Source organism: Haliaeetus albicilla, chromosome 21, assembly GCF_947461875.1.
Source record: "Haliaeetus albicilla chromosome 21, bHalAlb1.1, whole genome shotgun sequence".
Lineage (NCBI taxonomy): Eukaryota > Metazoa > Chordata > Aves > Accipitriformes > Accipitridae > Haliaeetus > Haliaeetus albicilla.
This window is the reverse complement of record NC_091503.1, coordinates 25056757-25083626: the sequence shown is the minus strand read 5'-3', so window position 1 is coordinate 25083626 and position 26870 is coordinate 25056757. Positions and strand designations below refer to the sequence as shown.

General features: G+C 41.8%; 1 protein-coding gene across 8 annotated transcripts; it reads right to left on the bottom strand.

Moving 5' to 3' along the window:
* Window positions 1-4787: 4787 nt before the first annotated feature.
* On the bottom strand, window positions 4788-26647 carry ADNP2 (ADNP homeobox 2). Of its 8 annotated transcripts, none has more exons than XM_069809266.1 (7): window positions 26254-26647; window positions 20148-20308; window positions 18454-18573; window positions 14240-14329; window positions 12146-12195; window positions 10408-10491; window positions 4788-10322 (listed from the first exon to the last, which is right to left on the bottom strand). In XM_069809266.1, exon 7 carries the CDS (start codon window positions 10221-10223, stop codon window positions 7143-7145), a length of 3081 nt encoding a protein of 1026 aa, XP_069665367.1. In that variant the 5' UTR covers window positions 10224-10322; window positions 10408-10491; window positions 12146-12195; window positions 14240-14329; window positions 18454-18573; window positions 20148-20308; window positions 26254-26647; the 3' UTR covers window positions 4788-7142. The 8 variants fall into 8 exon arrangements, with proteins under 8 accessions (XP_069665367.1, XP_069665361.1, XP_069665366.1 ...); XM_069809260.1 differs by lacking the exons at window positions 10408-10491; window positions 12146-12195 and adding exons at window positions 20482-20656; window positions 23528-23730 and having other exon boundaries at window positions 26254-26646; XM_069809265.1 differs by lacking the exon at window positions 10408-10491.
* Window positions 26648-26870: the final 223 nt, after the last annotated feature.

Sequence of the window (26870 nt, the reverse complement as noted above, 5' to 3'; positions counted from 1 at the left end):
TCCCACCCACCCTTCAGGCGCGTTCTCCAGAGACATTCTCTCCTCTCAGGGACCTCCGACCCAACCTCTGGAGGTCTCAGACCACACACTGCCGGTGTTGGGGACCGCAGCTCAGACCCCTCACGGACATGGGGTAGGTGAGGGGAAGCTGACTTGTCACACAAGGAAAAATTGCATATTTTTATTTAGCGGTATGGAGGAAAGGAGAAAAAAAAAAAAAAATCCCCCTTGCAGGGTTTATCGCCCCGCTCAGGGCTCGTCACCAACATAGTATTTCCAGCACAGCTTACCCCTCCTATCTCAGCTGGGTCTGCTTGTAGGGTTTGTGAATTCCTTTGTCTAAAACTGTCTGTGTCGATCTTTGCCCTTCTAATTTCTTTAAAAAAACACCTCCTTCCAACCACAGAGAGGAAACAGGGCTGGCCCCAGCAGCTAAACATCTTCTAATAGTAACATCGCTGTAATCAAAAGTTTTTACGGCTGCAGATTTCCCAAAGAGAAATCTGTATTTCTCAGCATGATGCAAACACTCCATCTACAGCATGAAAATCTGGCCAGCAAAAACACAAGTAGATCTAACAGTGTTTGGTCACAAAGCAGTACGAAGAAAAAACTTTATGCAAATAAGAGAGATCTGGTGGACAGTTACCACTTCTCTTCCACCTACTCGAAAACCAGACAGAAAGTAGATAGAAAGTGTGAAACCCACATCAGCACTTGCAGGTATTTCTATGAGCAGTTGACCTCATTGCCCCAGAGGTACATGCGGTTTAGGGCAACAGAGAGAGTAGGAAGCACACAGAAGCATCTGCTCTGAGAAAATGCCCTTTTTTTTTTTTAAATGCATCTTTTTGCTAAGTTCTGTTCCCCCGGGAGCCTTGGACTGCTAAGAGCTTTTTATTGCTGTTGTTCTGGGTCATTCCCACCACCCCCAAACTAAAGCATTCAGAATTGCATGTGCAATTTTTTGAATAATTTTTATTAGAATATTTTAAAGTTTTATATATATTTTACATTTTATTTCTTAGAAGAATAATATTTTGGAATAATTTTCATTAGAAAGCCTCTGGTCCAAGCTTTCTAAGACACCTGATAACGAACAGAAACGGTATCAGAAGAATCCGGTGGCAGAGGTCTCGCCCGCAAGAAGGACCTTTGCTCTGTCCGAGGAAACGTGGTCCTCCGGCCGCCCCAGGACCCTTCGGCACGGCGGCACCGGCCACCTCAACCTCATGCCTCGGAGGGGCTCCGGAGGAGCAATCCCCAGGGCACTGCCCACTCCCGCAGACCCCCCCCGGCGCTCAGGGACCCCAGCTCCTCTTCGCGCTCCTCACTTCTGCAGGGACCTCCTCGAACCCGCCTCCAGGGCTAAACCTTCAGGCACGCGCGTTTATAAACCACGATGACGTTGTATTAAGTCCCAGCACCCAAGCTCTTCAAACGTGATACTGGCTCTTCTCTACACCAGCGCTGCCTGACAGCTTTTATTCCATTAACAGGTTTGGTTAATAGACTTGCACTTTTCACATCGTTAGTAACATTAAGATCCGTCCCAACAGCTACCTTAAAGCAAGCTCTTACTCTAAAATAACGAAGCCAAGACAGACTCAATTCAGCTGTACTGCTCACACTCAGCCTTCCATCTCCGCTACACGTAGGATGGTTGCTGACCAGCCCACCTCACGCTTTTAGCTCCGTTGAGGATCACCTGCAACCACCGTAGCATTAATCAGAACCTGATCACGTGCACGGCCACACGTACAGCAGACCGCCAGTGCTTTCAAAGGTAACTACCTGTTCTGGGGTAAGTAATGCCCTTGCAATCCTAATTCTCTGCCCAGCTCAGGAGAGGAGACTGAGGAGACTGTCCTGAGAGCTCCAAAAAACTTCTAATTCAGTCCCCGGTCTCTAGCGTAGCACATGATGCCAGTCCTGTGGCAGGTGGACGGCGCTGTATTTGCTATGCAAGATGATTTAATAAATGAAGTTAAGGGCACTTGTCCTTCACAACCTGGAAATGATTTCACAATATGTGTTCCAGAACTAGGTCCTTACGAGCCAAAGAGCATCTCACAGAGGCTCCAGCAGCATCCTTTCTGCATCACCTTTTCTAAAAGGTGATGCTGCTCGCAGACCGTGAGCGTGACAGTACAGCGAACAAGGCCAGTCCGTAAGAGACAGCCTTCCACATCCCAGTGGAAACTGGAAACTGACAGGGGAACTTCCCACCCCTTTCACTGTTTTTCTGCAAAGAACAACTAAAAATCTACAGTGCCTCTCTATAATCTCTCTTCCGCTACTCATTTATTAATACTACTTGACTCTGCTTGAGTTGGTGTCTTGGCATTTTTCCACCCATCCGTAACTGTGCATTCTTCTTCGGTTATTCATACAACGGCTGCTCTAACGCCGGTTAAATGCAGGCCAGGCGAGAAACAGCGAGCAGCAAAGACTACAGCAATCACAGCAGGACACATCCCAAATCTCACTGTGGCCCTTTCAGTCACTATAGATCTATGCACTACGCCATGCTCGGTACAGCCGAGTTACCGAAGGCCACTGAGGTCTTCCTTAGCAAGCCTGTCTCATAGCAATACTGCTTTATAGACTTCTCACTTTGTTCAAAATTCAGTATCTTTTTCACTTCCAAACGGATTGTAAGCCAAAATGACACTGACTCCGATACTACAATTAATCAGATCTTTCTCCAGAAATGTCCACGCCCAATGGCTTTCAATCATACATATGCACCATCAGCTGTTCCATACTCAGCTGACTTGGTGCAGGTCGATGCATAAAATACCTACCAGTCTCAGGAAGATACTCACCCACATTATACGCTAGGATGGCAAGAACTGCTATTACTCCCATTGAACGGACGAGCAGCCAAAATAAAATAAGAACTATATTTGCAGACACTTGAGGCCTCTACATTCCCCTCATTTTATTATAAGGTGCTCTTCAACATCCTACTAGGTCAAACGCTGTGTTAATAAACAGTAGTTTATGTGGAATTAGAAGACGAGCACCCAGCCCACATTCGTGTTCCTGATACCTGCAGACCTACGCTCTTCTCAAACACACAGGGCAGTACTGTAAGCACACATCCCCTCTAACTCGGTATGTTAAACTCCGACAGATTCAAAGCAAAAAAACCTATGTTGTACATGTTTTGGGAGCTGGTACCTAAGTAAAAAGAGAAACGGTCACAACTGTGGCTTGCCTGTCAAAAGTCAGAACAGCTGAAATGAGAGATGAGATATGTAGGCACTCAAGCAAGGTGTTAAGACTTTAAATGCAGCACCACAAAGTTCTGCTTCATTCATGAATACCCTCAATTTGTCCTTTTCGTGTACATTTTGCAGAGGAAGGAGTGAAAATTCTTCTGACCTTTAAAGCAAGCCAGGCACATTTTCTGAGGTTTTATTTGGTCTTTTTTTTTCCCCTTGCTCTTAGGCTGCAGCTTTTTTCTCCATGTATCTGTACTTTGCTACTTAGCATCAAGTATCTTTCCTAGAAAAATGTGCCCACAGCTAAGCGTGACAAATGTATGTTTGAAAATGGCACAGGCAGCTGCAGTAGAATTACAGTTTTATAGAGAAATTTGTTGGGAATTGCACACCCAAAATTATATTTAACAGCTACTTAGATAAGCCCCTAAGCTTTTCTGAACAACTTAAAACCGTGAAGGGAAAAAAAAGTTTGATGCAATGGTGAACTGTAGTATTCTATCCAAGAATACAGTACTGAAAACCAATCACAAGGGTATTTTGGTTTCTGTCCCCTTCCACAATGTCAGTTTACCAAACAGTATTAACTGAACTCCCAGCATATGAACAAATACAGAAGAAAGATGACCAAGTCACATTATAATAATAATCCTCCCTACTACGTATTCAAATAATAGGTTATCACACTATCTCACAAGCACAATTTTTCTGCTTATAAATTCAAGACACCACAACAAAGTATTTCTCAAACACAGAGACTTCTCCAGACCAATACGTTTCAGAAGCAGAACACATGGCAGGGATTTTTTTTTGTTCCCATAAGGAATGAAGTACTTGCTACAATCATCCTGCAAACCGACCAGTATTCTTCCCAAGTGGACTTCTACTGTGGACCAGAGCTTCATCCACGTGCTTTACGGACTTGCATTTGGAAACTCTGCTTCAGAGGGCAGCTCCGTTGCTAGATTTCTCTTCCCCAACAGCATCCACCAGGAGCGTGCCCTTAGAAAAGCACCAGAGACATTTACATTACTGCCCACACATCGCCCTAGACACGGGCAGGAGTATCTTTCCAGACTAACACTTTCTAACCAAATGACTTCACAGGTGAGAAGCCTACAGCAAAAGCCTAATTTAGTTAAAGCCGCTGACATAACTTGGCTGTTTTCAGGCTCCTTGGCTTTTCTGAAAACCATGACCATACTGTGTCTCAGTCACTGCTTTCACATTTCAAAATTCACCTGTTTTTTGTTTGTTTCTACAGTCCTCTTTTAATGACAGCAGGGGCATTCAGTGATAGCAAATTAGTACCAAGACTTAAGAACATCAGTCTCTAGGAAAATATGCAGCTCTCAGTATTTGAGATAATAAAAGATATTACTATAATGCACTAAGGTCTACCTAAAGCACCTGGATCTAAGTTCTAGGTCTTACTTTCCTTTTGTGTCTTTTAATAGCTATTTTGCACCAAAAGAAATTTTCACATCAAGTTCCCTGAATATATTAAAAAGGGCGGGGAGGGGGGAGATAGGCAATCATTTGCACACACACCTAAGAGAAAGTTAGAAAGCTGGTTTATTTGAAACTGTGAAATCAAAGTCCAATAAATAAAATGCTCAACATCAACACTGGACACTATGTAGGAAAACTCTGGTAAGACTGGACTGCTCCCTTGGTGCCCCAAGCACGGATGAACCCTGAAATGACTTCCCAGCTCCCCACTCCAAGCCATGCTGTTATCTCAAGAACAATCTTTAACCGTTCATGGCAAGCCTTCCCCAGATGCACGCTGCCAAATTCCTTCCTACTGGAGTTTCACCAATACCAGCAGAACTACTCCAAAGATGACAGGGCTCACAGTATCGAGGTTTTAAGAGTGGAAATGAGTGCCTAGATTTCAGAACTTCTATAGAGCATCCCTCTTGCCCACTCAGAGCCCTTCCAACTGGTTCATGAACTGTGTTATGCCCAAATATCATTTTTTTATTTTTAATGAGATACTATTAGGCTATAAGAACACACTGCTTCTTACTGTCACTCTTTGGGGTGGGGCGTGCGGACAATCCCATAAATGGTACTTATCTTTGTTCAACACTGCTATTAAATGACTAGGTTTTTCCGAATAGCAGATTCTCTCAGTTTAAGTAACTGTACGTTACATATACATTAAAATTCTTTGAAGTGATCAATATGAAAATATCAAGATTGTATCCAAAATAGAATTTCAAACAGCTTACAGAACCTCAGGTGGACAGTCACCAAATTCTGCTAAAAATGTCATGCCCTTTTAGAAACGGCACAAAAAACATTCTGTATCTGCTTTAAAAACTATTGCACAAGGCAAAAGTATGCTTACTACCTAAAAAAATAGAAATAAGCTTGGGCATATCACCCTTTCCTTGTAACACTGGCACAAGTGAACTGACAGAAGAGCCTGCTCTTTTTTTTTTTATTACTGGGAAAGAAGGGTGGGGAGAGGGGGATGAAGAGGAGGAAGAAAAAATAATGCATATTATAGGTTATTTATTATATAACTGGCTATTAATGAATATCAGAGGCACTGTTTGACAAGCCAGATGAAACAAAGCATATCCAGAAAGGACGGACAGTACTAAACAGGGCCTCAATGTGGCCACCAGTACTATAGTTTGTTCAACTCGGTGAACTTTCCCAACAGCTTTTCTGTAATCTGTAATAAAGATGCTAGCTCATATTGAACCAGATAGTCTACTTGGGTTTTATACTATCCTTATGCTCTCTATAGGACAATCACTACATGAATATCATTGGTTCAGGTACTCAGCAGTTTAAAGTCTTGATGTTACCAATTCATCCAGTTTCAGCCTGTACAATTTCTGACTCAAAGGACTTCAAGCCATGTATCTAATTTGCTGGGGAGGCACTGCTCAGTTACCACCTCACCCAACAGCAATTTAAAATAAAGATCAGATTTTTTACCAAACTTCGGTGATATTTGGATAGGGCTTCTACAGATAAGTGATGTGCACAGAAGTCATATACTCCATGTATCAAAACAATCTGACACTCTCCAAAGCAGTTTTGCTTTTTGAAAAAGAAACCAGATGCTGCTACCAAGCTTTGAACAACAGGTATTTAAACAACCAGGCTTCAACACCAACAAAGAGAGTAAACACTTCTGGTTAGCAAGATCTATTTAACAGGTAATAACACAACCATTTGAAGTCAGTTAATTATAACACTTCAGTAGGCACCCCAAGCCCCTCAATCCCCACCATGTTAACACTAGTTAGATACTACAAGTCACCAGACTTAACTGGCACAGGTATTCTGACTAAGAAAAAAAAAAAGAGATTGCCATGTATTTTATTGCTACCAGTGCATTGGGAATTTGAAGGGGCAATGGCTGTAAAGGCTACAATCACTTCTTGAGTAGATAGAACAAAAACAGGTTAAAAAAATTAGGAGGACTTAAAAACACAAATAATCAAATAGATGTTTTTCACGTAGTTTACCTCAGTATTTTAACCAATATTACACATTTTATTGTTTAGAAAAGATGATGACATTGCAGAAAAATAAAATAAAATTTGGTTTTAACAGGACAAATGTTTTCCATGGTGGTATAAAAAGTGTAATGGGAGCCTGGACGGGAAGAAAGGGAAACGGAACAAAAAAACCCAAAAAAACCCACTACTCCAGAAAAAGTAAAAAGCTAAAACAAATTCCAGATGTGTAAGTCTGAAGGTTTTAGCTTTTTCAAATACACAACTACGTGTGCCTTTCACAATAACAGTCACAATTGAACGAGACTTTTTGTACTACTGCACCCTTCAACAGGCCAGTCTGCAAGTTAAAACAAGTAATACAATAAACTGCTAAATCGATAAGTATGCAATTATGGATTGCTTTCAGCTGTTATAAAAAGCTTGTTTACATATCTAATGGTTCATCTTTTATATTCAAACTGTGCTTAATATTTTTTAGTTCGGACATACTGAAACCCAGCAGCACAGATGGTTTGTGACTATTTATCGCCTTTAAGCATATATTCCTCCTTTTTCCAAAGAATGTTGCAACATCAATTTTCCACGCATATAGCAGCGAGGAAAGTAATTCCATCTCTTTTTTAGAAGGATATGGCCTCTCGTGAAAGTAGTCTGTCAAAAACTGTTTTTGAGCCTCATACGAATTGTGATCATACTGTTTAGGATCTACTGCTAGAATGCGAAGATCCTCACTCGAAGGAAGCTTCTTCATCTCAGTTCGAGTATTAATCTTTTGTCGTTTGAAAGGCACTACCCCTGAATTCACTTCTTTTTCTGGAGCTAGAGCTATGCCAGTACTTAAGCTCAGAGGCTGCTGTTCCTTATTCCTTTGGTCTTCTGCAACAAAGCAGGAATCCGACTGCTTTCTTTTCAGTATCACAGAGTCATGCTTTTCACCATTCACAAACAGTAGCTCTTTCTTCTCAGTACGCTCAAGCTGCATCTTCACGCTTGAGTTGCTGTCTTTGGGAGCACTTCTACAACGGAGCAAATGTACAGCAATAGCTGTTAAAGTCATATTTCCAGTGTACACACCACAACAGTGGATGCACTTGAAAGCAGGAGACTTTAAAATTGTATGTACAGTTGGCATTATATGATGCCGCTCTTTCAAATGCATTTCATAGATTTCTTTACTAACAAACGTACCAAAGCAAAAGGGACAGGTTAACACTTTTTTGTTGCATCTATTGTTCACTTCTGCTGTCTGAGGTTTCACTTTGATGTAAACAGGGACAAGTGTCCTTGAATTTAGTCCAGCAAGCACTGCCAAATGTACTTCTCTTTCACCGATGTCTTCTTTTGGTAACGCTGTACTGAAATCAAAGTGTGGAAATACAAGGTCACCCTGAGCATCATTACCTAGTTGAAATCCTCTGTTGCTATAATCCGCATGTAACTGCTTTTTCCCATTGTGTGTAGTTTTATTGTGCTCCACGAGGCTTTTTAAGTCATGGAAAGTAACTGTGCAAAACAAGCAAGCTAAGCCATGCATCAAGAGATGTTTCATGAGCTCTTCCTCACAGAGAAAACATTTACAGGAGAAACACCGGACTGTCTTTTCTGTCATCCACCTTAGGAAGGGTGCGCAAGCTGCAAGTTTGTCAGGTTCCAGCGCTTCCTCCATTTTTACTTCACCATGTTTGTGGGCCACCTCCATGTGCACCTGGTAGACATTTGATGGGAAAAGCTCATTGCAAACAGGGCAAGTCTTCCACTGCTTAGCCTGCCGGATAGCCTGACTTGTTTCAGGACCAGGCGGGCAGGCTTGTAATGCTATATTCTGAGACGTTAAAACCACGGGAGGAGAGGGTGCGCTAGCCGGTGACTGCGACAACTGAGTTACTGCCCCAGGCTGCATTAGTTGGATGGGCACGTGTGGTGGCGTAACGGTTGCTACTCCACCACCAGGAGGTACAGGCAAAGTAACTGAAACTGGGGCAAGCGTGTACGTAGGTATCCCATTAACCTGCTTACCGGTTGGAATCAACTGCCTAAGTATAGAACCCGCAGTCAAAAAAGTTGTGTTTTGAGAAACTGCAGGTTGAACTGGCTGATTTACTGGGATAACTGCTGGGGCAACAGGTTGATTAAACTGAAGAAAGCCCGGTCTGACAGGCTGTCTGACAGGAACAACCCCCGAGGCAACAGGCTGGTTAAACTGGAGAACGCCCGACGCAACGGTCTGCGCCACAGGAAGGACCCTGGGACCAATGGGTCTAGTCACATTCCCAAGCGACTGGTTGACGGAAAGAACTCCTGGTGCAACTGGTTGATTCACAGGGCTGACAGGTTGAGTTACAGGTAGCGTTGCAGCTGCAACTGGACCACTTATGGTACCAATGGGTTGATTAATAGGAAAGAGCCCAGGCCTGACAGGTTGATTAAGAGGAAGAACTGCAGGGGCCACAGTTCTATTTATGGTCCCAACAGAATGATTAAGAGGAATAGCTCCAGCCCTCACAGGTTGATTAAGGGGGAGCCTATGGGAAACAATGATAGGCTGGGTAGGTGACGGCTGAATATTAAGGTTATTTTGACCTACAGGAAGATTACTAGATACCAGAGTAACATGCGATGGGGTAACAACCGGAGCAGAAGTTGCATATGGAAGGCTACCAGAGGCACTTGGAACAGTCAGTGATCTGACTGTGTTTTGAACTCCTGTTGGCTGCCCAACAGCCTGGTTTTGAACTCCTGTTGGCTGCCCAACAGCCTGGTTTTGAACTCCTGTTGGCTGCCCAACAGCCTGGTTTTGAACTGCTGCGGGCTGCCCAACAGCCTGGTTTTGAACTGCTGCGGGCTGCCCAACAGCCTGGTTTTGAACTGCTGCGGGCTGCCCAACAGCCTGGTTTTGAACTGCTGCGGGCTGCACCGCACTCTGGGTTTGATTATTCTGTGGAAATGCAAGCTGGACACAAGCTGGAGCTGTGACGGAACCTGCTGGGGCAGCGACAGGCCCTGCAGATGGAGCAGCCACTGCCACACCTTGAGGAGGCTTTGGAGCAATATGCATTTGTTTCACGAGTCCTGGTTTCTTAATATGTTCTGAAATCACAGACCTAAGTTTGTTCTCCAGGTCTCGGTGTGTTTCAGCTGTCAAGACATGATACATTAAAGAATCTTGGCTGTTTGCAGAAGCATTACATTTTTTACAGTAGTGCTCAACAGAATTCTCTTTACTTTCATGAGGTTTCTGGCCAAAATATGTACTTATTAAGTTTTGAAAATGGTTCATCAGCACATGTTTCTTCATATTGTAATACAATGTGTCTGTAAAGTGACATTTTAGACATGTAAAGTTTATGATGTCACTCCTGAATTGTTTCATGCCATCCAAAATGCTGACTGTATAGTTCTGTATTCTTTTATTAGATGAATGAAACATCCGGATATGTTTTCCCACTATTTTGGGATCAGAAGCAAATGCACATTTTGGGCAAGGAACCACCAGCTCTTGGTCCATTTCATCCTCGTGGTAACGGTGCAAGTGATTCTTGAATGAAGTAAGCAATTTTGACGAGAACTTGCATAAGCTACAGCAGTACGGCTTTGTTCTGTATCTCTGCAAACAAAACAAAAACATCCACTTAGAAACTGCCAGTTCCTAAATCCCTGTCATCTGTTTGAAAGTAAGTCTGCACTATCACCTGTCAAAAATGCCTTCATTGGATGTATAGCATGTATCTTCTCAGTTTCTTCTGTTTTTGAAAATCAGGCTTAAAGATGACATACTTAAAGGGAGAAAAATACTTTAACTGTACGAAAATAAACCTATCTTCAACAAAACTGTGGTTTGCTCCCCCAATTACATGTCACTTGACAGCATTACTTTTCCTATCCATATGAACATTATTTGCTCTTTCTGAAAAACTGGTAGCCTTGTCAATCTTTTTTTTTTTTATCAACTTCCTATAGGAAGTTAACCCTGGCTCCTGCCAAAAACTACAGAATCAGTCACAGCAACATCCGGGTGACAAATCTGTACTCTCAAACATCTACTGAACTTGTCTGTTCTGCCAGATGTGTTTTTCACCTTACTGACTTCTGCCGCTTATGAAACACCATCCAAAGGGAACAAGCTGCTCCACCCAGCCTAGCTAGATCACCCACATACATGTCACAGACATGTTATGAAGTAGCAAAAATTTGTGCAGTTATGTTTTTGTCATCTCATATAGCCATGAAGGTGTCATCTGTTAGCAGTACTAGAAGAGTCTCCTGATGGTAGCCAAAATCTAACCTCCAAATTCAAAAGATTGGGTCAGATAAAGCCACTGGCTGGCTAAGGCTGCTGAAGAGCACACTGGGAAGTTATCAGTGAATTATCCTCCACTTATACTCTCTAGGTGTCTGGTCTCAACTGCTAGTAAACAGTACTGCAGCAAATTAGGAGAGGCTTCGATCTTACTTTTAAAACATACTGAGTAGAGAAAGGCCACTGACACTACTCAACTAGTGAAGCATACAGAGCATTATTAAAAGCTGCGCCTCGCTAGCCTTATTTCTGAAGAAGTCAGGTGACAGAAAGGTGACTGCTTATTTTTACTGGTTGTCCAAGGCTTAGAAAAGTTTATATGCCTTTAAATACTGGGCCCATACAACTCTTTACTCCTCCCCCGCCCCATTTCTGGTTTGGGTCTTTCTGTCCCCATAAAATTATACCATAGTGTAATACACAGTCAATATTTCCTTGCTCCCAAGCCTGAACAGTTGTTGTTAGATGCAGTGAGAACACTCTACTTTACAAGTTGTCCAAGTGCTCAATTAAGTTACTATTCCATAGTAACAATGTTTTCATTTCTTACACAAACAAGCATTGGTACACCACTAAGAAACCACCCCAGTACCTACATACTGGTAAGTCTAGGAAAGTTAATGTTCCATGCCTTATTAGATATTTATTTTTTGATGGAGGTAAAAATCATGAGACTTCAGCAAAAGAATAAAAAAGTTATGTTCCTCAAGTTCTATCAAATTAGGACAAATCTTCAAGTCCCACTACTTAGCCTAAAAAAAACCCCAACAACAAATAAAAAAAATATATCTGTTTCAGCAGAACAGAAGTATGTGGAAGTCTGCTACTTTGATATTTTCTGTATAAAATAGAGGTCTTCCACACAGATACCTTAGAAAATCATTTTGTCAGCATGTTCTCCTTGCACACACATCTAAGCTGCTTTTTATGTTTGCAAGTGCTACTACAGTCTACTAATGGCATCTCAGTTTTACAGAAAATTTGACAAAAATAAGAATTCTAAGCCATTTAGGGAAAATGAAGCGTCTTGAAGATTGACCAACACAATCCTTAACTGTACAAATGGAATCCAAAAAGGCTTATTAGAGGCATTTAGGAAAACTTAATTAGTCCCACTCCAATGAACATACCCCAGAACGCAGTAACACTTTCCGTTGTGTAGTCTCACATTCCCCACAACCTAGAGACAAGCAGAAAGACACGATAGCCTCCAAAACCCGAAGTTCTTCCAAATTATTAATGTCTCCCTAAAAATAGTACCAACAGTAGAAACCACCAACTCATCGAAATACACATCTTCTCCAGCCTTCTGAGTTTCCAATGTAACTCAAACAACTTATTTTCCCCTTATGGCAACAACTTTGGAATAGAACATCCTGAAGGACCAACTCCTTTTCTCCCAAATCTAGGCAGCATGATGCCAAGATACGTGAATGATATAGATCAAGGAACCACAGCTGTTTAAAGAAAAGTTTAGTATCCAAAAGACTTGGCTTGGCAAATCTGTTCCACGGCAACACATTACAAACTCTACACTGAAGTTCATCACATCAGATTCCAATCTTGTTTTTTTGACAGATATGGATACTACTGGTTGTGCTGACTAGCTGAGTCAGGATCTGTATTTCTCCCTTCCGGTACGGGATCAGGTCTCTCTCCAGACAATAGGGATGAAAGAAGATTACCTCTCTGGTGCATGATTTTTAGTTCTTTTCCATTTTCACTGAAATGGCTAATCATTTTTCCTAAAGGACTGTGGAAGAAAGAATTTTTTTTCTGTCTTAAACCCTTCATCTTAAGTTTTAGACAGGAAGCTTCACTTGCTCTGTCTTCAGCCTCCTCTTCCCTGTTTCATGTCTGGGGAGGAGGGGAAACCTCCCTGTTCATCTAACACAGAAGATCTCCCACCACTGAATTTCTTTCTTTAGTCAGAAGGTACAGGAAAAGGCAAAAAAAGACAAAATCAGCAAGGCTAGAGCTCAGATAATGTGCTGACTGGAGCCAGGAGACCTGATAAAAGAAGTTTTCCACTTGCATAAAGAACAAATAAAAAACCAACCACATCATCACCATGAACAGGATTTATTCCATTCGCCTAAAGTAAATGTAGTCTTGACTGAACGTAACTGTAAGCCTTACCTCAAGTGGCACTAAGAGGCTAGATGCAATCTGTCTCTACAGACTTAGTCAAGTCACATTTGACTCTTTCATCCACAAATTCACATGAACAGATGAACCTCCAGCCTTAAACATGTGAACCCAAGTTCAGGAAAGGAGACAAAGGTCCTGAAGGGCAAGAGGGGTCACCTTCTACTAAAATGCCAGTTTGGCAAAGACTGTTGTGGCTTTGTTTGGTCAGCCTGCATGTTGAGGCTTTGTTAAAAAATGCAACTGTTGCACTTGGCAGCCTCAGTTTGTTTTAAAGATGGCAAAGGAAGATTAAAAAAATCCTTGCAAACCACCACCACACTATTCTAAACCATTAACTTTTGTATTCAGGATGAAAAGAGCAGACCCACCGCTGTTTACATGCTGTTGACAGGCCTTCCTCATGGAAGTAATTGGAAGCCCTAAGACTCTTCAGCAGGACTAAGAAAAGACTACCTTTTCTTCTGGATATACTCCTATGCTCTACATAGTATCTTAGAAACTTGCTACAATACAAAATTATAGAACTCCTTTGGTTTGTTTACCTCAACCATGCCTTTCTTGTAGATTCTAGCTTCACACAAGATTCCAGCTATATAGAACTAAAAGCTGTTTCACATACACAAAGCTAACTGGAATATATTTTCCACTGCAACCCTATCCCAAGATACTAATGGTAATTTCGGCTTAATCCACTCACATCTATGCTATCAGATTTTCACCCTTTCAATGAAACAAGAAGCAAGTTGTATACAAGAGCATGTTAAGACTACATATTAGATTAGGCTAAAAAGGCAGAATATTAGTGTGACATCTTAAATACTGATGTTCAAGGTTGTATCCTTAAAGACAGCAAACTGCATATATAGTCCTTATAACCAGCTGCACTATAGGGAAGAACACAGAGGAAAAGAAAGATTATTCCCTGACTAATAGCACTTAGAAAACAGATGTTAAAGCTATTTGTTTTACCGTAACAAAGGTGTATTTAAACTTTTACAGGACTTCTGAAAGTGATGAAATTCAGTGACTCCACATGCACATCTACCCAGAATTTCTAACACAAACATACATACCTTCCTTTTGCCCACAGACTCCCAAGGAGAGACATCACTCCATGAAGTGTTACAAAAGTATTTTTCACCTGGGTCAAAACTTTTAAGATTCTAAAAGAAAAAAGAAAACAAGAAATAATCTCCTTTCGCAGTCTGTTCTGAATACAAAAACAGTCTCAATACAGAGCAAGGGAGAAGAAAAAAAGAAAAAAAACAATCAAACAGAGGATGAATGGAAAGTCCATACAGTATTCAGATACAGGTCTCAAAACTCAGTTCAAAGAAATTACTTTTTTGATCCCTCTTTATTTTACCTCAGATACTTGTTCATATGACTGCCTCATAAAACAGTAGGAATTTTGAATACTTCATCGTTACTGAAAATAATATAGGAGTGAAAATATTACACTTTAATTCCATTGCTTCTAGCCAAGTTCACAGTGAACACTGAAATGTATTTTCTCCCTCTACCTTTCTCCTCCTAAATCTGTAATATTTCACTGTTTACTTCCATTTATTAACTTACCACTATGGTTTACTTTGCAACCAGTTTTAGTATTAAATCTTCATAGCACTGCTATGCTTTTAACTTGGAAAAACAAAGACATTCCCAGAAGCTTATTTCAAAGAGCAGCAGTATTTTTCCTCAAGCTGTAAAAGCAACAATATTATCGTGTCCAGAACAACCATGACAGGATAAACAACTTCCCTTATAGCATTCTTCTAATCAATCCCATCAAAGCAGTTTATGTTCCTCAAGCCAAAGCCAGCTACTACTCTAAAAATCTTAAGTTCCTCTCCAATTTTCTGAGGTCCATGTGTATTCAAACACAAACTTAATGAAAAAAAATAAATAGATTCCTGTTTGCTAGGCATTTCTGAAGACCCTAGGCTAGCTTCAACTGCACACTAGAGCGTTTTAGATGAAACAGAGGCTACAAATCCAGGCTTAACCCTCAGAAAACTAGCATCGCTTCTCCCCTCACATTCTCCTTTCCTTTCACAAACCCCTCTTCACTCAAAATTCTGCAAGATGCTTAGCGAGAGTAAGCTGTTTTCACCTCTGCACCAAACCTCATTGGAACAGCAGAAGCAGGTAATAAAGACCATTTAAGATTAGATCATCTTCCAAGAAGTTTTTTGACCAGTTCATGGTCAAATAAACAATGCAGTATTTATGTGAAATTTACAAGCAACACAGGATATAATGAGCAACAAAAAGAAAGCCTCTAGCAGTCAAACAAATACACAATCCTACTTAATGCAGGCTGTCTGCACTAGGCTCCTCCCCATACCATGCAAATGTGAGCAGCCCTGTATGTATAACAGATTACAGTGAGCCAGAAGGTCATGCCAGTGATAATTTGATTTAAATTAAATTATTCAAGAATTCAAAAAAATGTAGCTAAGTTTGCAATAAGCTTCCTACCTTTTTCAACCTTCAAGTTTCCCCAAGGAGAATCCTGAAGAGCTCAGGGCAACAACAAACCCCTTCCATTCTAATCAACATGTAGGCACTGGATGAGTCACCTATTTGCCCTTCAGCAAAACCTTCTTTAAAAAAAAAAACTTACGGAAAAACCGTTGCATGGAACAAGAGAAATCCCACCGCCTTAGAGAACACAATGGTTTTCTTACGTATGTTTGATAGATAAGACAAAGAGACTCAAGATTTACTAACAATTCTTCAGCCGAACACACTGGAGTGAATTACACACTGTTAAAAGAGTTTTCTTTAAGTTTATGGCCTACCCCAAATATGTTCTGCTTTTGGTTTGAGTACTTTCCACCAAGAGAGGCTCCTAACCTTGAACACCAGATTCCCACAAGCCAGATGTGTGTGAGAGTAAGTCTAGATAGTTTTGCTGAAATGGCAATTTCCTACAGCGAAGTACTCACTGATAAAAAAAGATAACCATTCTTATCACTACAATCAGTCAGTGCTGCGAATGGCTATTCTGAACTCTTGCTTTAAACAGAGATCCACTCTGACATCCCAGAAGCAAGCTCTGATTGGCTAACTTGTTATGCCTTTCCCACATTTCTCACTTTGAGAAGGGGAAGAAAACAGGAGAAGGGAAAGCTAACAAGAAGGGAATAAAAACCCTCTGAGAAGCCTGATTAATCCTGATGCATAGAGGGTATTTCTAAGTTTAAGAGAAAAACATTTTAAAACTAAGAACTGTTCTCCCCCCTGTATTAAAACCATCAGTGTCTTTCAGAACAAAAAGATAAAATGCTCAGAGTTTAAATGAAGACTTAAAGATCACAGTATGTTAAAGAAGCTAAAATAGTTTACTAAATGAAAGCCTCCGATATTAGTGTACTTAAAAGTACTACTCTGAGAATAAAACTAGTAATCTACCTGAAAAAGCTCATGTATTCTTCCTAGCAGAGATCTATTAAGAACTTTTACCCTACAAACTAAACCATTTGGTCTCCAAGCTACAAAGAGATACCAGTTACATGTGAAATTCCTTCACCTTCCTCACAAACTACTGTCCCTTATCATGCCTTACTAGAACAGTTTAAGACCAGTTTTAAGACCAGATGGCAGGTCAAGTTTGGATCACATCATTTCAGACTGTTTCCTAAATTGTCCAACCTCCTCACAAGGACAATGTCCAGAAATCAGTCTTAATAGTTGAGGAAAAAGGAAACAACCTTAAGCTACTTCTCACCTACTAAAACATCACACACTCTATTCTACCAAAAAGAAATACCATCATCGTATGAGCCAAGTGCAAATCAAGTTCTAAAAGCCATTCTTCTTGCTGGTAACGTTATACCAAAACCAGCCCTAGATTACCCAGAAAAAAACAAACTGAAGTTATGAACTTGGCCAAGGGAGAATTATTTGCAAAAAGCTCAAATGGTATTTTTTTGGCCCGCGTCACACAGAGCTTTTTCCAGAATGGAAATGTTCGCTGCATTCCCCACCACCACCATTTATTAAAAATTAAGCAAAACAAAATAAACACACACCACCCCCCAAAAAAAAACCAAACACAAAACACCTTATTCCTCATTCACCCTTAAACCCCATACTGCAATCAAAAAGTTAGACCGCAATCAATTTCATAGCAAAAAAAAAAAAACCCAACAAAACATTTCTACTTCAAAGGGTCAAGACAGAACAGCTTTTGACTTAGAGATTTAATTACAAAACAGTACACAAAACAATAAAAACAGTAAGAAAATGGAAATTACTAGACAAATACACTTTTCCTTGAGCTCTTAGAACATTTATTTAGATGTACCAAACATCGTTCAACTGCAATAACCAAGAATGTTCCAGAATTATTTATGCATGTACATCTTAAGCGGGTTTTTTTCCAGTCAATTACTTGCACAGTTTCAGAAAAAACACCACAAAAGACACAGCAGCACCCCTACAGAGTTAACTTACTTTAGTACTATCACATAGAATTAATCCAAACTCTTGACTACAGTCAACGTGAACTCACAAACATACTAAACAGCCAAAAAAAACTGTGTACCAGCTGGCTGAAAGCCACTAGAGTTTAGTCATTGAGTTGCATTACTGCATTTGTACTTTTTCTGATATTAGGCTTGCCAATCTGATGGTGTGAATTCCTCCTGCTTGTTGCACAATACTGTCTCCTGAAAGTGGCAACAATGGTACTAAGTTCACCTTGATTGCCCAGGACATTTGCATATACTTTTTAAGATGCAGAACTGAACCCCAGCTCAGTAAGTTTGGTATTCTTCCCTGGACAAAAAGTTTAAAGGTGTACAACAAGATTATTGGGTCTAATTGCTTGTCCATTTTCAGAAATACTGACAATTTGTATATCCTTCAGAGGCTTGCCTTTGATATATGACGGGATGCCTTGAGTAGACTCAAGTCTTCATCCGCTTGTGATTTTAAAAGAATCACAAAAAAGTTGCTGTGTAGTACACAAATAACATTTCATTAGTCTGTGGTGTTTTTCCTAAAGCTGTACTGTTTCCTTTTGTTGAAATATTACTAGCAGAAAATATGCACCACCATCTACGACACATCCTGTTGAGAAACAAGAGTTTCTTTCAATGTTATGTACTAAAATGCTAATTCCACCCCGGCATATGAGTAGTCAGTCATGAGTAATCCTCCCAGTAAAGACCCCACCATGAAGATCTATGGCAGAGGATTATCATATATACACTAACAAGTGAAATATTTTCCAAGGGTTTATGTTTCAGATTCGTTTACATTATTTCAAATGCTTTACCTTCAACAATTCCCTGCAGCTGTCAAGCCCAAGATCCACAAGAATGCCCTTCACCTTTTTTCGAGCCTTCCTGATATTATCAAGATTTTGAACAGGAATTTGAAACATTTTGCACTTTTCCTGAAAAAGAAATACAAAAAAAGTGATGGAATACTTGAACACAGGCCCTTATATTTAACAGTATTAAACCAAAAACTAAAGTTTGAAAAACACATTCTTAGATATTAAAACCCAAAAGCCTTAAGCCAAAGAACTGGTCTCATTAATACTTCCCAGTAGATCACTTGCTTTCTCTTAAAGGAAACAGAATCTGATTTTGGGGGGAAAAAAATTCTTTACATTTCTTTTCTCCTATCTAAACAGAATTGCAAGTTTTTCTTTCAGATCTCTTTGGGTCTATCTGGCAGCTATACTGTGTTTTGTGGGGGCCTTTGTAAAAGAATGTGAACACCAGAATTTTACTAAGTTCTTTTCAGAAAATTACTATCATCTCATTTAGGAAGGAGGAATTCAACACCTTTCACCTTGAATGTTAGTGTCAAGATGAGAAGCCTCTTTGATAGTTTGGTTTGTTGTCATGTATGTACATGCTTAAAATATGATTGCTAGCAAAATCTAAATTTCCTGCAGAAGTTTCTGCTGCTGTAAGCTGATATGAATCTTGGCATAAAACAAGCTACTACAATATTAATGCAGTAGAAATAAAACATAATTAATGTATGGCACTGATAACTAAATATACTGAAGTGGGACATATTTTTTAAAACCCATATGCTTTTAGGTCTCCTCCTCTTGAAGAAGTGTATATAGCTTTATCACCTTCCCCTACTCCAAAATTTGGATTTATACCCTACCCTGCTCCCTCCAGCAAGCTGTGATAGCGCGAGTCCAACATACAGAGGAGGGTGACAACTAAAGCAGATTAACTGCTGCAGCTCATCTATTCAAGGGCTGTTGTGCAGCGTGGTTGCCCACCTGTCTAGAACATACCACCAGGAAGGGTCTAGTGCTTCCCCAACAGCTAGGCTTTTATCGGTCCCCATGCAGCTGGGCTATGGACGCACCAGTTGCTTATCTTCAGCTCCCAGTACATCATAAGGTATCCCCATGGGCTTAGCTTTAGAAGTTATGTGCCTTTATCACCTCCTCCCTAGATTACAGCAAATTGCAATTTAGACTGAGATTCAAGAAACTTAAACGGGCACAAAATGCAACAGAACTACCCTGCACTGAAAAAGGTCACCGAGAGCTTCACAGGTATTTCTTTGTTCTTAAATAGCTGGCAGAGGACCCAATACAGTTTAAAAGATCTCAGTCCTTATCACTAAACAATTCATCCAGAAGAAAAAGAAAAAAATTAAGAAAATCCCCAAAGAGGACTTCAGCCTTGATGGTTGTAAATGTCTTGAAAAGCTGTACTTTAAAAAAAAAAAAAAAAAAAGCAAGATCACTGTCAACATGAAATCTTTGCCTTGAAAGGTGAGACTTTCCTGTAAACAGCTGCAAAAATCCCTCCCACATAAGACAGAAGCTACAAGTTAAGCCTCACCAAAAGAAAAAGAAAAAAAAAACAAAATCAAAAAACTTTTTCTACTCTGTATGTCATCACTCAAGACGACAAAAAAAGAAACCTTAATTTATGTACAAAACATACAATTGAGGGGGTTTTTAAATTAAAATTTCACACAACTCACATGCTATTCTCCTCTTCTTCTCCCCCCAAAGGAAAGGTGTGTAGAGAGAAATGGAGAGGGAGCCCCATTTGACAGATGCTAGTCTTGTTTTCTAATATTTTTTATCAGCAAGAAGTCTGGAAGACATTCTGATACCATTGGGGTGGGTGTGGAACAGGAACCTATACAGAATGGAATAAATAAAAGTAACTAGTCTGGCATTCTACCAAAATCCAAGGAGTAAAATCAAGATGTAAAACCCTCTTTTTAAAGTGAAGTCAACTGGGAATTTGTATAGTCTCCGCTTAAAGCTTTATGATCAGTCTCTCTATGATAGCAGGTTACGTGCACCAACCCCATGGTCCACTGCAGGTAACAACAGAGCTGACAGGATGTCACCACGCTCAGATCAGCCAGAAGATGTGGTTCAATACGTTAGGCTCCACAGGAAACAGTTCCTCCATCTCAGTCCTTTAACTGATACACTGATGCTACTGAAGAAGGTGAAGCAGACATTTCTTGAGGCATGTCTATCTCACAAAAAAGAAACATTAGTCTGCAAAGGTGGTATAGTATGTAACATCCATGTATCTCAAGAGTTTTCTTAACCAAGAACTTTACTGAAATGGAAGTCATTAATCCGGGAGAAAGAAAGAAAAACAAAACAAAACCAAAACAAACAAAAAAAAGAAACCTGCATACAAATTACTTGGTTTTCAGTTGTCAAGTAGTTGGTCTTCAATCCAAAAAGATGTATATTTCTGTATCACGTGCAAGGTTATTCAGCTGGTATTTAAACAAACCGCTTCGGAGTAAGGCTCTAAGTTATGCATCTAACATTCTCTGTATTCATTAGACCAGCAGTACCCCATGATAAAGGTCACAGAATTTCAACCTTCTAAGCTTATTCGCTCAAGCCCTCAGTTTAATTCCTTGATTACTATACAGGTTATTATCCATAGTCTTTTACTACTAATTTATTTCTCTTGTATTTTGGACATTTGTCACGCCTTAGCTTAAACTTTGTTTCCATGCATAACTATGGTCAATCTTTTGTTGGTACGCATCCCATGCTTAACCAGCAAATTCAACATGAAAGCACTACAGTAAAATTAAACCTGAGTTACTCTAGCCCAAGGGTCTTGATCCTTTTACTGCATTGGCTACGTAAAAGACAAATGTATCTTAAACTACTTTTAATTGTAGTTTCCAAAAAAGTGATACTCCATTGAGTTTTCACAGACAGAACCTTTTCATAAACAGAATCAAGGCAACTTTATAGCAAAATAAAAGAATCACTGTTGCAGCTGATGTCCTCAACTCAGTTCTAAAAAGGTCATTCAACTCTTACTCAGGCATTTTATCCATCAGTCTACTCCTGGGTTTACTGTTCATTTAGATAACACCTCCATAACAATAGAGCAAACTGGAGTTTTATGCAACACTAAAGGTTCCCTTCATTTCTACAACATTTGTAATCATGTATTATAACATCCAACTACATTCAGCTTTTCAACAAACATCACAAATGCAACTCTTCCCTTCCAGTAGTACCGTAATATTTTAATACTAGTCTAAACAACAAGGTAACAGTCTGGACAGTATCTTGCTAGTCAAAGACAAATCTAGTTTGCCAACTAACTATGCTTGACTATAATTTCCCTGCATTAAAAAAAGTGAAAATACCAACATCTCACGTCTTCAAAGTGAAAATTCACCACAAAATGGAAAGTTCCTGTTTGCCTTCCTTTTAGTCTGCTTCTTGGCACAATACTCATTCACCCTGGAAGGGACCTCAAGAGGACACCCAGCCCAGCCTCCTATCCAAAGCAGGCTCATCAATGAACTGCAACCGGGGGCACTCTGCATCTTGGCCAGTCAGGTCTTGAAAACCTCCATAGACAGAGGTTTGACAGCCTCTCTAGGCAACCTCTTGCAGTGATGGACTGTCCTGGTTTCAGCTGGGATAGAGTTAATTTTCTTCCTAGTAACTGGTATAGTGCTATGTCTTGGGTTCAGGATGAGAAGAATGTTGATAACACACTGATGTTTTCTGTTGTTGCTGAGTTGTGTTTAGATCAAGTCAAGGATTTTTCAGCTTCTCCTGCCCAGCCAGCAAGAAGGCTGGAGGGGCACAAGAAGGTGGGAGGGGACACAGCCAGGGCAGCTGACCCAAACTGGCCAAAGGGGTATTCCATACCATGGGATGTCATGCCCAGTATAGAAACTGGGGGGAGTTGGCCTGGGGGGGATCGATGCTCGGGAACTAACCAGGCATCGGTGGGCAAGTGATGAGCAACTGCATTGTGCATCACTCATTCTGTATATTCCAATCCTTTTATTAGTACTGTCATTATTAGTTTCCTCCTTTCTGTTCTATTAAACTGATCTTATCTCAGCCCACAAGTTCTACCTTTTTTTTCCCAGATTCTCTCCCCCATACCACCAGGTGGAAGGGGGGAAATAAGTGAGTGGCTGCGTGGTGCTTAGTTGCCAGCTGGGGTTAAACCACAACATGGACTCTGCTCACAGTGAAAGGTTTTTTCCTTACATCAAATCAGCACCATTTCAGTTCGTGTTCCTAGGGAAACTAGGCATATGCAATCAAATCAAATACAAAGCTGGTACAGAGCTGGAGCAAGGAAGGTGCACAAATGTGTCTTTCACATGCGTGCAAATACATCCAGCAAAATCCAACAGTAAACTAGATATCTGGGCATTTCTAGAGATTTCAGGCAGCTAGAGAGAAACCCTACAGAAGACCACAGAGAAAAAGGCTGCAATGTAACCCTTCTTAGGCTTTGGATAACCTACACAGAAGCCAGATCTCCAGACATGTTCCTAGGAAGCTGGCCTTCACTAATCTCTGGCTCACAGAACCACTTATAGTAGGGAAATTACAAAAGGCTTGTGGAATTTTGTCCTTTCATATCTGCTTTGTAAATTCAATCACTCTTACTTTTTATACCTTCTTATCTGGTAAACTGCAATTGTAACTGTGGGTTTTTATACAGACTTTCAGGTTTGGGGGTATTTGGGTGGGAAGTATTTCTAAAGGTTTGTTTACCAACTTATATTTCAGCAGTTGCCAGAGTTGACAAGCACCAATAAAGAATTCTTTATTTTCATTTTCATAAACTCATTACAAATTGATAATCCAATATTAGTTGAGAAAACAATAAAAACTGCTTTATTTCTGAAAATGAAACGAGAGCATGTGATCTACTAATTCTCAGAATCTAAAGACCAGGAACACTGGATGGTAAAGACGGCAGCTAGGAGAACAGGCACGCTGAGAAACTGCCTAGAAGAATGTGAGTTCAGCTTGGCCATGCTGAATTTTACTCTCAGCAATTTTGTTTTGTTTCTGATAAGCTTACAAGCCCTCCAAGAAGTCATACCTGGATATCTGCTCAACTGCCTATTACATGGACAGTTCCATTCCCTGGACTCTTATCTGTGCCTTCTGAGAGAGACCTAACCAGATTTAAGAGTATGTTAGCACCATCAAAACTTATCCAGCCTTTGGAGGGAGAGGGAAGAAATGCATATAGCTTCCTATCAACATCTCTAGGTGTTTTAACAGCTTTGAAAGATTTGATTCCTGGAAAGAAAAATAATCAGTTGATTAGAATGGGTACTATTCTTGTTTATTATTTCATTTGTTGTAAATTAAACTAACTACAGAAAAAATAGATTAATAAAACTTACTAAGAGTAGTTCTGGTCAACATAAAAACACTGCTTTATCTTTTTAAATTCCAACTTCTATCCAAGTGCAACTTGACAGAAATCTCCAGTAAAAAATTAAACGTATTTCTTTTTTGTGTAATTAAATCAGAAACCTTTAGGGGTCTCAAATTATAGATCTCTTATTGTCACCGCAGTTTTGCTCTTTTCTTGGCTATAAATCACATACCTGCTAAAACAGGCATCTATTCCCACACAAAGATGGCCATCCTTCAATAGTTGCTAACACAGCAAAAAGCATTAAGGTATGTGATTACATAAAGATACAGCACATCAACCTGCATCTTACCTAAAAAGTCAAATCAAAACAAATTTAGATCACTAACTTTAGCTACTGTGGTTTAAATAACTACTGTGATGCTTCACTGACACACAATCAAGGCTGTTATCCAAGACTAGTTAGAAGAGAAAAAGGGACTATACCATTCAAACTCACAGAGCCTTCCTAGAGCACTGTTGACTCGCACAGAGCTTGACTCCCCTGGGATCAGCACTGGCCAGAACTAGGACCCAAGCTCATTCTAGATGACTTGAGCATCTAGGTGGAGCCTACTCAAACCCCGCAGGACTCCTCAGCCCCATGTGTATGTGAGCAGAAGAGTCACACACCGAGTTCAGCTACCCTAGGAAGAAATACGACTGCATTTGTACTGCACTAGTCAGCCTGGTATGACTCAAAGACATTTCATGCAGATACACAGAATAGCCCACCACGGCACAGACAACCCACCATCTGAATTTAGCAGGGGGACAGAACTGAAAAAAATAAGGCTGTGCTACAGGTTTCAGCAGAAGAATCAAAGTGTTAAACACAAGCCAGCTCTACCAGCATTCAAAAAAACTTAACCCAAATCAAGGTGCTCCCAGTGGTAAAACACATGGCATTATAAAACTGTGTCTGTGTGCTCTTCGTTGTGTCTGAATATTTGCTATAATTTGGAGGGGGGACGAGCTGTTGTTTGTTTTTCTTTTACTAAACTTTCATGAAATTAACTCTTAGAATTACAGGTCTTATTACAACTTTTAGCATATTTATTACATACAGATTGTCTAAATACTGCTTTAAAGAAATTCCCTTGTTCAAAATTAAACTGAAAGTTTATTAGAAAGAGCACTGAGATTCCTAGACTATAGATTGGATGGGGGATCCCAAGAGTGAGTCTTTGTAAGTATTTCGTTACAAGTCTTTAAAACTTTTAGGGGTTCAAACATGTTATTTTTGATGATAGGCAACCGTTAAGGATAACAGCCAATTCCCCCCCCCCCCAAGAGTTTATCTGTCAGAACTTAAGTATTTATCGGCTGAAACAGAGCTGTTCATAACCTCGACAGTACAGAACTATGAACCGTTGCAGCAAAAGTCAAATACCTATCTTTCATTCCATTTACAAATCAGGAGAAAAAGAACTTCCCACTACTTCCTCTCAAGCACAAGGCATGCGTATTCAAATGGTTTTCATGATTTGCACTGTGCAGGTTATATTTGTTTACATTATTCATAAACTTTTTTATTTTTTAAAAAATGTACGCACTGCTGAAGTACCGCAAGAATAGTTGATGTAGTTTTGCGTTCCATTAATTTTGGTTCTAATTTCGCACGTGTACTATTCCCTTGCACATTACGGTTTCCCACGCACTGTTTCAAACACCCATGTCGTCCAGAAGCAATTAAGACTTTTCATCCACAGACACTGAGACGACTTGCTAAGTCGGTTCCTTAGATACCCTATCGCTGAAGTATTGACAGAGATTGGGGAAAAAAGAAAAGAAGCCAAAACAACCGCGGCCCTAATTAGCAGTGGCAAGTCAGGGAGTCTCCCCTCTGTTAAAATGCCTCATTAGGCTAATTTCTACTTCCGACCACAGGCAAACGCGGAAGTCCCTCCTCCGCTGCGGGCAGGGGGAAGGGGGGGGGATTGCCCCCTGGCAAGCCCACGAGGGCTGCCTCCCGGGAAGCTGGCCGGACATCGCGGTGGTCTAGCCGCTCCGCAGGACGCCGGCGCTCACAGCCGCCCCCGCCGGGAGGGCGGCAGGCACCCCGCAAGCCCTGCCCCATCCACCGGCTTAGATCTCCGGCTCTGCTCCCACCGGCCGGCGACGGCAGGGGGGCTGACACCCTCGGGCCTGACAGGAGCCGTGTGTGTGCGTGTCCCCCACAGCGAGGCCGGCGGGGCTGCGGGGCTCCCAGCGCCCCGCCGAGGCAAGCCGAGAACCGCCGCCCCCCCCGCCCCGTTCCCCCAGAGCGCGGCGTGCCGCCTCTCCCCCGCGGCCACCTCGCGGAGAACCGCCCTGCCCGCGCCGGGCACCTCCGCCCCCGCTCTCCCCTCGCCCCTCCGCTCGGGGCGGGCGCCGCCGGCGGCTCACCCCGCTGCACTTACCCGGCCGGGCTGCAGGGGGAGCCCGCCGCCGCCGCCGCTCCGCCGCCTTGCCGCCGCCTCGCCGCCTGCCGGGTCGCGGGCCCGCGCCGCAGCCTCCGCCTCCCGCTCCTCACAGCGCTGGCCCCGCCGCCGCCGCCGCCTCCGCCTCCTCCTCGGCCGCCGCGCCCCTCCCGCGCCGTGCAGTGCCCGCCGCCCCGCGGCTGCTCCTCCGCCTGCTGCCGCGCTCACTCCGCGCACCGCGAGGGCGGCGGCAGCGGCGGCGGCGACAGCGGCGGCGGCATCGCCGGATCCCGGGACCGACCTCGGCTCAGCCCCCGCGCCCGCCCCTCGGCCTCCGCCCGCTCCTCATCCAGAGCCAGAAAGAGAAAATGGCGCTCGATTTATCCCAGGAAGTGACGTCGCGACTCATTTGCATGCCAGGCAGCCAGCCAATGGGAAGCGGCTTGGGGCGACGCTCCCATTGGCTCGCCTGAAGGAGCTGGGCGCGGCCGGGGGGCGGGGCCTCAGGAGGGGCCCTCTCACCTGCGCCCCTGCCACCTGCCCCTCCCGCCCGCGCCCTCCGAGGGGCGCCCGCTGGGAGCTCTCGCGAGAGCCGGGGGCGTGACGTCGTCGCGGCG

Bases quoted from the DNA above. Each gene is read 5' to 3' on its own strand.
- ADNP2 (XM_069809260.1), bottom strand. From the start codon at position 18,561: ATGTTTCAAATTCCTGTTCAAAATCTTGATAATATCAGGAAGGCTCGA. The intron at 14,330-18,453 runs GTAAAGCATTTG...TTTTTCTTTTAG, and splicing joins GCTGCAGGGAATTGTTGAAG to AATCTTAAAAGTTTTGACCC. The intron at 10,323-14,239 runs GTATGTATGTTT...TTTTGTTTGCAG, and splicing joins AGTCTGTGGGCAAAAGGAAG to AGATACAGAACAAAGCCGTA.